Source organism: Blennius ocellaris (assembly GCF_963422515.1).
Source record: "Blennius ocellaris genome assembly, chromosome: 21".
NCBI classification, from domain to species: Eukaryota; Metazoa; Chordata; class Actinopteri; order Blenniiformes; family Blenniidae; genus Blennius; species Blennius ocellaris.
Window position 1 is genome coordinate 826,077 of NC_137670.1, and position 11,414 is coordinate 837,490.

Sequence of the window (11,414 nt, forward strand, 5' to 3'; positions counted from 1 at the left end):
GAGGTTTGGTTTGGCGCTCGCCGCCTTTCCTCTTTCCGTCCTCGCCCTTTGTCCTCTCGCCCGGGGACACGCTGGACGGGAGCTCATTGTCGCCGCTCAAACACTGGACGAAGAAAACAAGACGGGGGAACGGCCGCAGAACCACAAACTCCCGGGGAACGACGGGGAGTCTGATTCCAAATGGTGGAACAAACATTGAAACTGAGTCAGAACCAGCTTTTTATTTTGAAATTCTTTTTGTTATTGTGTCAGAATGTCCACCTCAGATAGAAACCAGGTTCTACAAGGTTCCTCTACATTTGGGCGACGATCCAGAAACATTTGGGTTTGTTCTGAGTGCAGAACAAACCCAAACGGTTCTGGATCCTATTTCCTCCTTCTGATCCACTTTAAAGGTTCAAATAGAATCAAATGGAACCAAATGGAATCAAATAGAACCAAATGGAACCAAACGTTCCTGCTGTTGCGACGAAGCGACGAAACCTGCCTGACGTCATTCGGCCCCACTGGAACCCTTCAGGGAATCGTTTGCAAAATCAGCAAATGATTCCCTGAGAACCACAGAACCAGAGAACCACAGAGCCAGAGAACCAGAGAATCGGGGAGCCAGAGAACAACAGAACCAGAGAACCGGAGAACCACAGAACTGGAGAACCACAGAACCACAGAACAACAGAACCAGAGAACCAGAGAACCGGAGAACCAGGGCTCGGGCCCGGCGGCTCAAACAGTAAAATGTGGGGATAAAGAGGATTTTTGCGGTTCTTACCGGCTCTTCTTCTGCGTGCTTGAAAGTAAAAGAGAGCAAAGGTTAGTGATACATTCTAGGTCATCGGTGGTGGAGAACCTCGAGAATCCTCGTCTTCCCACTGATCTGAACCGGTCTCACTACTCTTATTCTGAAGCTCATCAGACCACTTCCTGCCCGGGCCGTGATGGAGGGATGAAGGGTGGAGGGGATGTGCAGCTGGTGGAGGGATGGAGTTTATCTCAACACCATCAGGTTCATAACGTTCCTCTGAGTCGCAGACAGAATCGTCTCAGGAAAACAGTTTCTTTTCTCTCTTGGAAAATCTGACTGAGTTCAACCAGTTCTCCACCCTCCGTCCTCCATCCTCCACCCTCCATCCTCCACCCCCCATCCTCCATCCTCCACCCTCCACCCTCCACCTTCCACCCCCCATCCATCTGTGGTTCTGAAACCACTCCTACAGAACTGTCTGTGGTGTTGTGTAGCAGTATGTAGCAGTATGTATCAGTATGTATCAGTATGTAACAGTGTGTAGCAGTGTGTATTAGTATGTAGCAGTATGTATCAGTATGTAGCAGTATGTAACAGTGTGTAACAGTGTGTATCAGTATGTAACAGTATGTAGCAGTATGTATCAGTGTGTAGCAGTATGTATAATGTTGTGTATCAGTGTGTAGCAGTATGTATAATGTTGTGTATCAGTGTGTAGCAGTATGTATAATGTTGTGTAGCAGTATGTAGCAGTGTGTCCCCTGTTGTGTAGCAGTGTGTCCCGGCGTCTCACCTCGTCCCCCTCCTCCGAGTGCTGGGACAGCTGGTCGTGGTCCATGATGCCAGCCTCGTCCTCGGTGGGCCCGTTCCCCACCCGCACGGCGCCGAACTTCTGCGTTCCCTGTTGGGTGAGTCCGGTGCATGATGAGGTCACGCCTGTCTGCTCTAAAGACTGCTCTAGACTCTCTGCGGGGGGGGCTTCCCTCTTCTGAGACTAGATACAAAAGCCACAAGAGCCGTGTCCAGCTTAAATCCAGCCTCAGGACCAACGCCGCTCTTATTTTGACACTTCCTGTCACGCAGGAGACCCCGAGAGCCCAGAGGGAGGAGGAGGAGGAGGAGGAGGTACTGATCCACAGTCACGTCTCTCTGGTTGAGCTGAACAGGGTCAGAACTACACACAATACACAGTAATACACACTGGAAACTACACCGTTTACAGTGTTTCTGTTGTTTCCATGGAGACGGACACTGTTTTCAAAACGTTGCGAGCGAAGCAAGAAAACACAAACACGTTTTCGCTTGACTGAAATGAGTAAAACTGCTCAAATAGTTCAAAGCAAGTTCAAAGCAAGTTCAAAACAAGTTCAAAGGTCAGGAGCAAAACAGCCAAAAGCCTTTCGGGGTTCCTGAAGCTCCGCCTCCTGAGCGTGATCGGCCCCAAAACGGTGTGTTGATGTGTGGCCACGCCCCTAAAACCTGCTCAAAAACGCTAATCTGTAGTTGTGAAACGTCATCCATTAACCAGAAATACACAGTTTTAGACACAAAGAACAGGGAACGGCTAAAAATACAGAAAAAGCAGAAATCTTCAGGAACTGGTTCCTCGACGCAAAAGCCAAGAAAAGCGACGCGAGGCGAAAGAGTTCAAGTCAACCAGAGACACTCGTGGGATTTCAGGCAAATGTGGGCGTTCCTCCAGAACCCGGGCTGTCGGGGGTCTCCTGACTCCTCCCACCAAACTATCAGCGTTGCCCGAGGCCGGCTTTAAGCAGTTTCCATGGAAACACAACCACTCACAGTACACGGCACGATGTGCATTGAAATGAAGGGGGCGGAGCAGGAATAAAGCACAGGTTATATCACAGGTCATCGCTTCAAACAGGGTCAAAGGTCAAAGCTGGTCTCGGGTCCACATACCAGGTGCGTCTTCCACAGGTGCTGACGGCGCAGCACCAAAGTTTTCACAATCAGCATACAGGGAACACATGCAAGGGCAACCAGCACCAACAAAACCTGGATCCCCATCTAGAGATTCAGACAGAGAAAGGTTAGCGAGGAAACGGACGCTTGTCTCAGTCGCTTCTCCGCCTCCGACGCAAACGCCGAGCTCAGGAGTTCGTCAAACTACCGGCGGGCCGTGGTGTCAAACTACCGGAAGCCTGTGGTGTCAAACTACCGGAAGCCTGTGGTGTCAAACTACCGGAAGCCTGTGGTGTCAAACTACCGGAAGCCTGTGGTGTCAAACTACCGGAAGCCTGTGGTGTCAAACTACCGGAAGCCTGTGGTGTCAAACTACCGGAAGCCTGTGGTGTCAAACTACCGGAAGCCTGTGGTGTCAAACTACCACCGGGCTGTGGTGCCGCTCTCGTCCACCGCTTCCTGGAGTGAACTTCAGACAAGTGCAGCAACGACGTAGAGTCTAAATCAGTCTGGATCAGTCTGAATCAGTCTGAATCAGTACGAATCGGTCTAAATCAGTCCAAGTCAGTCCGAGTCAGTCCGAGTCAGTCTGAATCGTTCCGAATCAGTCCGAATCGGTCTGAATCTGTCTGAATCAGTCCAAATAGGTCTGAATTGTCCAAATCATTCTGAATCCGTCTGAATGAGTCTGAATCATTCTAAATTAGTCCAAATCAGTCTGAATCAGTCTGAATCAGTCTGAATCAGGACTCGGAGCCACGTGGCTCTCCACACAGCGGTCAGCAAAAGCGGGGAGCACCTGTCCCCGGTAGAGGGGCTTGTTGGTGGGGTCGTTGTAGTTGAAGAGACACATGTTGATGAAGTGGATGAGCAGGCTGGGGGCGTCTTTGGAGGTGACGGCGTCGTACGCCGTCCACTTGTAGAAGACCAGCAGCACCAGGTACCCGAACAGGCTGGCCATGAAGACGATCTCCGGCACGAAGCCCAGGAAGATGTTGAGAGGCTTCTTGAAGTACCTGCAGGCGGCAGAGGGCCGTTAGACTGCACCCCCCCCCAGTGGGGGGGAGGGGGGGGTGGCAGGGGGAGGAGCTTACAGGTGGTTGAAGAGGCTGAGCGACACTCCGAACAGCATGTGGACGACGCCCAGGATCACCGACATCTTCATCTTGAAGGAGTTCAGGAAGGTCAGCTTGTTGGTGGCCACGTTCCAGATCTGTGGGAACCATCAGGGTTAGAGCTAGCACTGATAGCACTGCTAGCTCTGCTAGCACTCAATTTTTCCATTGATGTCTACTGACATTATCTTTTGATTTTCAGTTCGTGAGGATGGAAGAAAAGTCATTTTTGACAGAGCACCGACAGCACTGCTAGCTCTGGACACTAACGCTAACGCTAATGCTAGCCCTGGACCAGAACTAGAACCTGGTTCTGTCCGATGGAAAAGCCCCCTTACAGTCCGTCTCCTGGTTCCTGGATGCTGCCGGCGTGTGTGTGTGTGTGTGTGTGTGTGTGTGTGTGTGTGTGTGTGTGTGTGTGTGTGTGTGTGTGTGTGTGTGTGTGTTACCGGGTCGATCCCCAGTGGGTAGGGTCCGTTAAAGACACCAGGAACAGCAGGATCCAGCTGCAGGACTGAGTTTCCATCGAGGGTCTCGAACCTGGAAGACGACGCAGAGACCGTGAGCTGAAGACGTAGAACCTGAAGACGTAGAACCCGAAGACGTAGAACCTGAAGACAGACTCACGTCCAGTTGGCCCCCTTGGGCCCGAACATGGGCCTGACGCTCCAGCCGGAGCCGAACATGTTGAGCGACTTGGAGAAGCAGTCGTTGTAAATGACGCCGGTGTAGACGGAGAAGACCCCCATCAGCAGGATGATGTAGCGGCCGGCAAACACCATGTTGAACATCTGCAGAGGGGAGCAGCGGCGTGAGAGGCGCTCCACCCGGGGGCGCTCCACCCCCCCCCCCCCCACCCCCCCCTCCCCACCGTGCTGACGCTACCTCGTTGTCGCTCTTCTGCGCCAGCAGGCGACTCTCGCGGACGACCAGGTAGAGGGCGATGCAGGTCATCAGCAGGCCGTGGCCCATGTCCCCGAACATGACGGCGAAGAGGAAGGGGAAGGTGATGATGGTGTACGGAGCTGGAACCGGATCAATCGGTGTGATCAGTGGAGACCCGGACCGCTAAACCTCGCGACGACGGATCAAGCGTGACGCCGGTTGCCATGAAAGTGGCGTGGGGCTTACCGGGGTTGATCTCCCGGTAGTTGCCGATGCCGTAGGCGTCCACGATGTTCTGGAAGCCGGACGTGAACTTGTTGGTCTTGTTGAAGGTGGGGGGGGTCTGCTTGGTCTGCATCCGGTTCAGGATGGACGGCACCGTGGAGCCGCTGCGCTCCTGCTCACACAGGAAGCAGAAAACACACCCCAACTCAGAACAAGGTCCCGGCAGAACAAGGTCCTGGCAGAACAAGGTCCTGGGAGAGCAAAGTCCCGGTAGGAACAAGGTCCCGGCAAGAACAAGGTCCCGGCAAGAACAAGGTCCCAGCAGGAACAAGGTCCCAGCAGGAACAAGGTCCCGGTAGGAACAAGGTCCCGGCAGGAACAAAGTCCCAGCAAGAACATGGTCCCGGCAGGAACAAGGTCCCGGCAGGAACAAGATCAGAGAAGCAGCGACTCACGGTTCCTCGGCGCAGAGCGAACTGGATGGAGTCCAGGTCCGACACGGGGCACCACACCTCGGCGATCAGACACTTCTGGGTCACGTCGATGTTGCAGAGGTTGAGCGTGTGGTAGATGGCCTTCATCTTCCTCACCTTGATGAACCACACTCGCATGGTCTTGGAGGCGGCCTGCAGGACCCGCTGCCGGTGGTCCTCGGTCTGGTTCAGCACCTGGTGGACCGAGGAGGAGGGGGAGGGGGTCAAAATGGCGCTCACTGGCCAGACTCAAGTCTGTGTATCCACTCAATGCTAATGTAGCCACCCGCTAATGCTAAAAATGCAGCCAGAAGCTAATGTAAAATGTGAAGCCAAGAGCTAGTGCTAAACCTGTAGCCACCAGCTAATGCTAAACATGTAGCCACCAGCTAATGCTAAAAATGCAGGCAGAAGCTAATGCTAAACAAGTAGCCAGAAGCTAATGCAAAATGTGAAGCCAAGAGATAATGCTAAACATGTAGCCACCAGCTAATGCTAAACATGTACCTTCCAAGGTGAAAAAATAATGAAAGTGCTGCTGTTATATGTGTGTCCTGTTCAGACCGGAGCTCTGGGGTACCACAGAGCTCTGGTACCACAGAGCTCTGGTACCACAGAGCTCCGGTACCAAAGAGCTCCGGTACCACAGCTCTGTGGAACCAGAGCTCTGTGGTACTGTAACGTCCCTTCATCCTGCTGGCAGACTCAGATTAGCGCTGAGCTCTGGAGCAGAACCAGGACTGTTTTCCAGACTTAATATGGGAACGCTGAGGAAGCGGCCCCGGAGGGGGTCAAAGGTCTTCCTCTTGTAGGAACTGAAGCAGAAATGAAACACAGTGAGAAGCAGAGCGGCTGACTTCCTGTTGGACCGTTTCACATTAATGTCTCCTGGGTTCCAGTGGAGGACTGAGCCGAGGACAAAACCACTTGAATCAAACGGAGACCCACCGAGGTCCCCGGTCCTCAGACTGGGTCTCACCATCTGGAGGTCCTCGATCCGGCTGTTGACTCCAGCCAGCATCTCCTTCCTCTCCTGGGGGGTTTCTGGACACGGGTACAGGGAGGCACGGAACCTGGAGACCAGGAGCCACCGTTAGAGTCTGGTCCCCATCCTACCCCCCATCCGGCCCCCCATCCGGCCCCCCCACCGCCCCCCCACCACCTGCCCCACTCACCCCTCACAGATCTTCTTCACGCGGTTCTTCAGCTGGTCTCCCTGGAAGAAGATGATGAACACCGACTTGTGGACCTGGTCTCCCTGAAGACCAGAACAAGTTTAGACTCATTTCACCTTTCAGTGTGTGTGTGTGTGTGTGTGTGTGTGTGTGTGTGTGTGTGTGTGTGTGTGTGTGTGTGTGTGTGTGTGTCTCACCGTGGCGGGGTCTTCCAGAGGGTCCTCGATCTCGGCCTTCCTCAAGAAGACGTTTCCCCGACACACTCGCCACAGCATCCTCTCGAAGGTGGGGATCCTCTCCCTGCTGATGACTCCAGCCACGAAGCTGCACACACACACACACACACACACACACACACACACACACACACACACACACACACACACACACACACACACACACCGCACACACACACACACACACACACACACGCACACACACACTTGAAGAACCCGGCCTGTTCTGCCGAGATACATTTGATTTAAGACGACGGGACGTATGAACGGGTGTAGCTGCGTCCCAGGGTGGGGGGTGGATGCATGAACAGGTGGAGCCGTTACCCGAGGCGCAGCGGCGCCCCCCGCCCCCCCTCGCTGCCCTCCATCAGGGCGGAGGACTCCTCCAGCAGGTTGGGATCTTCCATCTGACGGAGAAACGAGAGAACTTTACTGGTACCCAGATTCACAAGTCTTCTGATTTTTTAAGACCCCCCCCCTCCACCCCCCCCCCCCCCCCCAAATAATTCCTCCACAAGGTGTCCACAGGACAGAGCTTCTCCTCAGCTTTAAAACGAGGTACTACTTGTGTTTCTAGGTGGACTAGCAAGCGAGCTACAAATGTTTTAGTGGATTTTCTAGCCTGGATCTTAACGTTCAGCTCCCGAGGGAGACCTATCCAAGATGGCGGCGTCACAGGCCGTGTGGCGTCTAGCGTTTATGTCTACGGTCCAGGGATGCAGCTCCGCACCTCGTCGAAGAACTGCTGCGTGCGGTGGAGGATGTGCTTGAGCTCCGTCAGCTCCAGGAAGTTCTTCTTCAGCGCCTCCTGGTTGGTGTTGATCTCCTTCAGCTCGTTCTCCAGCTTCTCGAAGGTCGCCTGCGGACCGCAGAGTTCTGGTTGTTCTGCTCACCGACCCCGGAGAGACCGGCCCGGTGACCGGTCGGTCCGGTGACTGATCCGGTGATTGATCGGGTGATTGGTTACCTCCAGGTCGATCATGTCTCGGGGAAACGGAACCTCTGGGTTCTCTCCGGTGTCCACCGTCGGGAGGTTGGCCTTCTTGATTTCCTTCTCGACGAACCCTGGTCAGAAGAGGATGGATGGATGGATGGATGGATGGATGGATGGATGGATGGATGGATGGATGGATGGATGGATGGATGAACACATCAGCACCTGCTACTCTGCCAGTGGCTCCAGTCTGAGTGCAGAGATAAAGTAATCTGAGTACTCACTCAGCTTCCTGTCCATCTCCTCACACCTCCTCACTTCGTTCACGAACTTGCGCTGGAAGACGTTGACGTCCGGATTCAGCTGAGGGAGGAGAGACCGTCAGAACCTGGTTCTGACCCGACCGTCAGAACCTGGTTCTGTCCTGGTTCTGACCCTATTGTCAGAACCAGGATCTGATGATCGTGGTTCTATCTGATAGAACCAGGTTCTGTCTGGTTCTGACCTGACCGTCAGAACCAGGTTCTACATGGTTCTATCAGATAGAACCTGACAGAACCAGGTTCTGTCTGGTTATGACCTGACCGTCAGAACCTGGTTCTGTCTGGTTCTACAGATAGAACCTGATTCTGACCTGACTGTCAGAACCAGGTTCTACATGGTTCTATCAGATAGAACCAGGTTGTGTCTGGTTCTGACCCGACCATCAGAATCTGGTTCTATCTAGTTCTATTAGATGGAACCTGGTTCTGTCTGGTTCTATCTGATAGAACCAGGTTCTGACCTGACCGTCAGAACCAGGTTCTACATGGTACTATCAGATAGAACCTGGTTCTGTCTGGTTCTATCAGATAGAACCTGGTTCTGACCTGACTGTCAGAACCAGGTTCTACATAGTTCTATCAGATAGAACCAGGTTCTGTCTGGTTCTGACCCGACCGTCAGAACCTGGTCCTGCTTGGTTCTGGTCCTGGTGAGGACGGGGACTCACGTCTCTGAACTGGACCATGCCCAGCTCCCCCAGCTCGCTGACGCAGCAGTAGGCCGCCTCGGACTGGAGGAACAGCTGAGCCAGGGTCATTTCCTCACTGCGGAACAGTTCCCCCATGGTGCTGTCTGGACACACACACACACACACACACACACACACACATATATATACGAACTTATATCAGGAAAGAAGTTATACATACAGAATCTCTATGTAAATACCATGTGTGACCACTAGGTGTCTCTGTGTGGCCACAGGAAGTTGCTACGCAGGAAAACCTTCTGAAAACTGAACTGTCACAAGTTTTTCTTTGTACGACTGAATCCTGACGGGATGTGTGGAGTTCTCAATAACTCAATAATTATTTTTTGTTAAATATTCTGAGTTAAATATTCTGAGTTAATTGTTCTGAGTTAAATATTCTGAGTTAATTGTTCTGAGTTAAATATTCTGAGTTAATTGTTCTGAGTTAAATATTCTGAGTTAATTGTTCTGAGTTAAATATTCTGAGTTAAATATTCTGAGTTAAATATTCTGAGTTAATTGTTCTGAGTTAAATATTCTGAGTTAATTGTTCTGAGTTTATTTATCGACGTATAAAAAACCTTCATTCTGGGACCTCGGAGGACGTCTTCTGGACGTGCAGAGACAATGTCTTCTAGACTGTTTTGGACCATGTCTTTGCTCAGTGGGACTGAGGCTCATCCTGAAACACTGCGACGTATTTAGCCACGCCCCCAGCAGCCCAGCCCCGCCCCCTCCAGCCCCGCCCCCCTCCATCGGCTGCTGATGCTGCCCTTCCTTCACGCCTCAAGGACGCCATGATGCTGCCGTCCGGCCTGCAGAGCCTCTTCATCCTCCTCATCATCCTCCTCATCCTCATCATGTAACACACACACACTCACTCACACACACACTCACACACACGCAGATCCAGCTGTTTCCATCACATTGATGCAGATGTGATTTTCAGAGATCAACCTAACAAATCGTCACTGAGACGGAATTCAAACGTAAAAACACACACCTGACCCCGAAAATACCCCCCGTCCGAATTAATGACCCCCCCACGCCGCCCCAGACCCCCCTCCCCCCACCCGCCCCGGAACCTCCCGAACCGGCCGCGCCGCTCCACTCACCGGTTGTCCGCCGCCGTCGGTCGTCGGGATGCGGGATGCTGCGGTGCGCCGCGGAGCGTCAAGTTCTCACACTTCGCCGGAAGTAGAACTTACATCCACATTCAGAGTAAAAGCACCCACCGATTTAGTAGCTTCAATTTATTGGATTCGCTTAAGATTTATATAATAAATACTGATTTAAAAAACATTAAAGTCTTTCATCTGTTGTATATCTGATGTGCTTCTACGTCCTGCAGCACGAAATCACTGGGACGTGTTGCGATACTGTGTTTTATGTTGAAGTCGTCATCGGAAACCTCGTAACAATACAGCAACTTGACACATAGAAAATACTTAGAGATATATCAGTAGACTGGATTGATGTTCTGTACATATAGAAATATATATATATATATATATATTATATATATAGCGGTAACGTGAAGAGAAGTACATTAAGATTTAGTCATAATATTAGAAAAAATAGACATATAAAGTAGGAAGATCCACTGTTGATAGAAATATCCAAGTAAATAAAGAAATACAAGACAGAAATGCACATTTTACAAAGACACACAATTAGAAACAGACATAAAATAAGACATAGACATATCTTAGCAGAAAAAGATATATAAGTCTCTATATGTAAGATTTTTATTACATGTTATCATGGCTTTGTGTTGTTGTTGTTGTTATTGTTTTTTTCACACAACTCACGAACTGGTGAGTTCTACTAGTGTACTGGTGAGTTCTACTGGTGAGTTCTACTAGTGTACTGGTGAGTTCTACTGGTGTACTGGTGAGTTCTACTGGTGTACTAGTGAGTTCTACTGGTTTGTTGGTGAGTTCTACTGGTGAGTTCTACTGGTGTACTGGTGAGTTCAACTGGTGTGTTGGTGAGTTCTACCGGTGTACTGGTGAATTCTACCGGTGTACTGGTGAATTCTACTGGTGTACTGGTGAGTTCTACCAGTGTACTGGGGATTTCTACTGGTGTACTGGTGAGTTCTACTGGTGTGTTGGTGAGTTCTACCGGTGTACTGGTGAATTCTACCGGTGTACTGGTGAATTCTACTGGTGTACTGGTGAGTTCTACCAGTGTACTGGGGATTTCTACTGGTGTACTGGTGAGTTCTACTGGTGAGTTCTACTGGTGAGTTCTACTGGTGTACTGGTGAGTTCTACCGCTGTACTGGGGATTTCTACTGGTGTACTGGTGAGTTCTACTGGTGAGTTCTACTGGTGTACTGGTGAGTTCTACTAGTGTACTGGTGAGTTCTATTGGTGTACTGGTGAGTTCTACTGGTGAGTTCTACTGGTGAGTTCTACTGGTGAGTTCTACTGGTGAGTTCTACTAGTGTACTGGTGAGTTCTACTGGTGTACTGGTGAGTTCTACTAGTGTACTGGTGAGTTCTACTAGTGTACTGCTGAGTTCTACTGGTGTACTGGTGAGTTCTACTAGTGTACTGGTGAGTTCTACTGGTGTACTGGTGAGTTCTACTGGTGTACTGGTGAGTTCTACCGGTGTACTGGTGAGTTCTACTGGTGTACTGGTGAGTTCTACTAGTGTACTGCTGAGTTCTACTGGTGTACTGG

The 11,414-nt window shown here is 51.2% G+C and overlaps 1 protein-coding gene across 3 annotated transcripts in view; it reads right to left on the reverse strand.

Moving 5' to 3' along the window:
* LOC308146106 (V-type proton ATPase 116 kDa subunit a 1-like) overlaps nt 1-8,831 on the reverse strand; it is an 11,764-nt gene extending 2,933 nt beyond the window's left edge. The window contains exons 1-18 of one of the 3 annotated variants that reach the window (XM_080517757.1): nt 8,700-8,831; nt 7,993-8,071; nt 7,742-7,839; nt 7,505-7,633; nt 7,099-7,181; nt 6,736-6,862; nt 6,539-6,621; nt 6,343-6,436; nt 5,346-5,558; nt 4,912-5,062; nt 4,666-4,805; nt 4,408-4,571; nt 4,230-4,320; nt 3,760-3,878; nt 3,465-3,681; nt 2,663-2,770; nt 1,536-1,736; nt 770-787 (exon numbers count right to left, since the gene is read on the reverse strand). In XM_080517757.1, the coding sequence (XP_080373883.1) occupies nt 770-787; nt 1,536-1,736; nt 2,663-2,770; nt 3,465-3,681; nt 3,760-3,878; nt 4,230-4,320; nt 4,408-4,571; nt 4,666-4,805; nt 4,912-5,062; nt 5,346-5,558; nt 6,343-6,436; nt 6,539-6,621; nt 6,736-6,862; nt 7,099-7,181; nt 7,505-7,633; nt 7,742-7,839; nt 7,993-8,071; nt 8,700-8,816 (2,232 nt within the window). In that variant the 5' untranslated portion in view covers nt 8,817-8,831. Of the gene's footprint in view, nt 1-769; nt 788-1,535; nt 1,737-2,662; nt 2,771-3,464; nt 3,682-3,759; nt 3,879-4,229; nt 4,321-4,407; nt 4,572-4,665; nt 4,806-4,911; nt 5,063-5,345; nt 5,559-6,342; nt 6,437-6,538; nt 6,622-6,735; nt 6,863-7,098; nt 7,207-7,481; nt 7,634-7,741; nt 7,840-7,992; nt 8,072-8,699 lie in introns of all 3 variants that reach the window. The other 2 variants (XM_080517758.1, XM_080517759.1) reach the window with 2 other exon arrangements.
* Nucleotides 8,832-11,414: the final 2,583 nt, after the last annotated feature.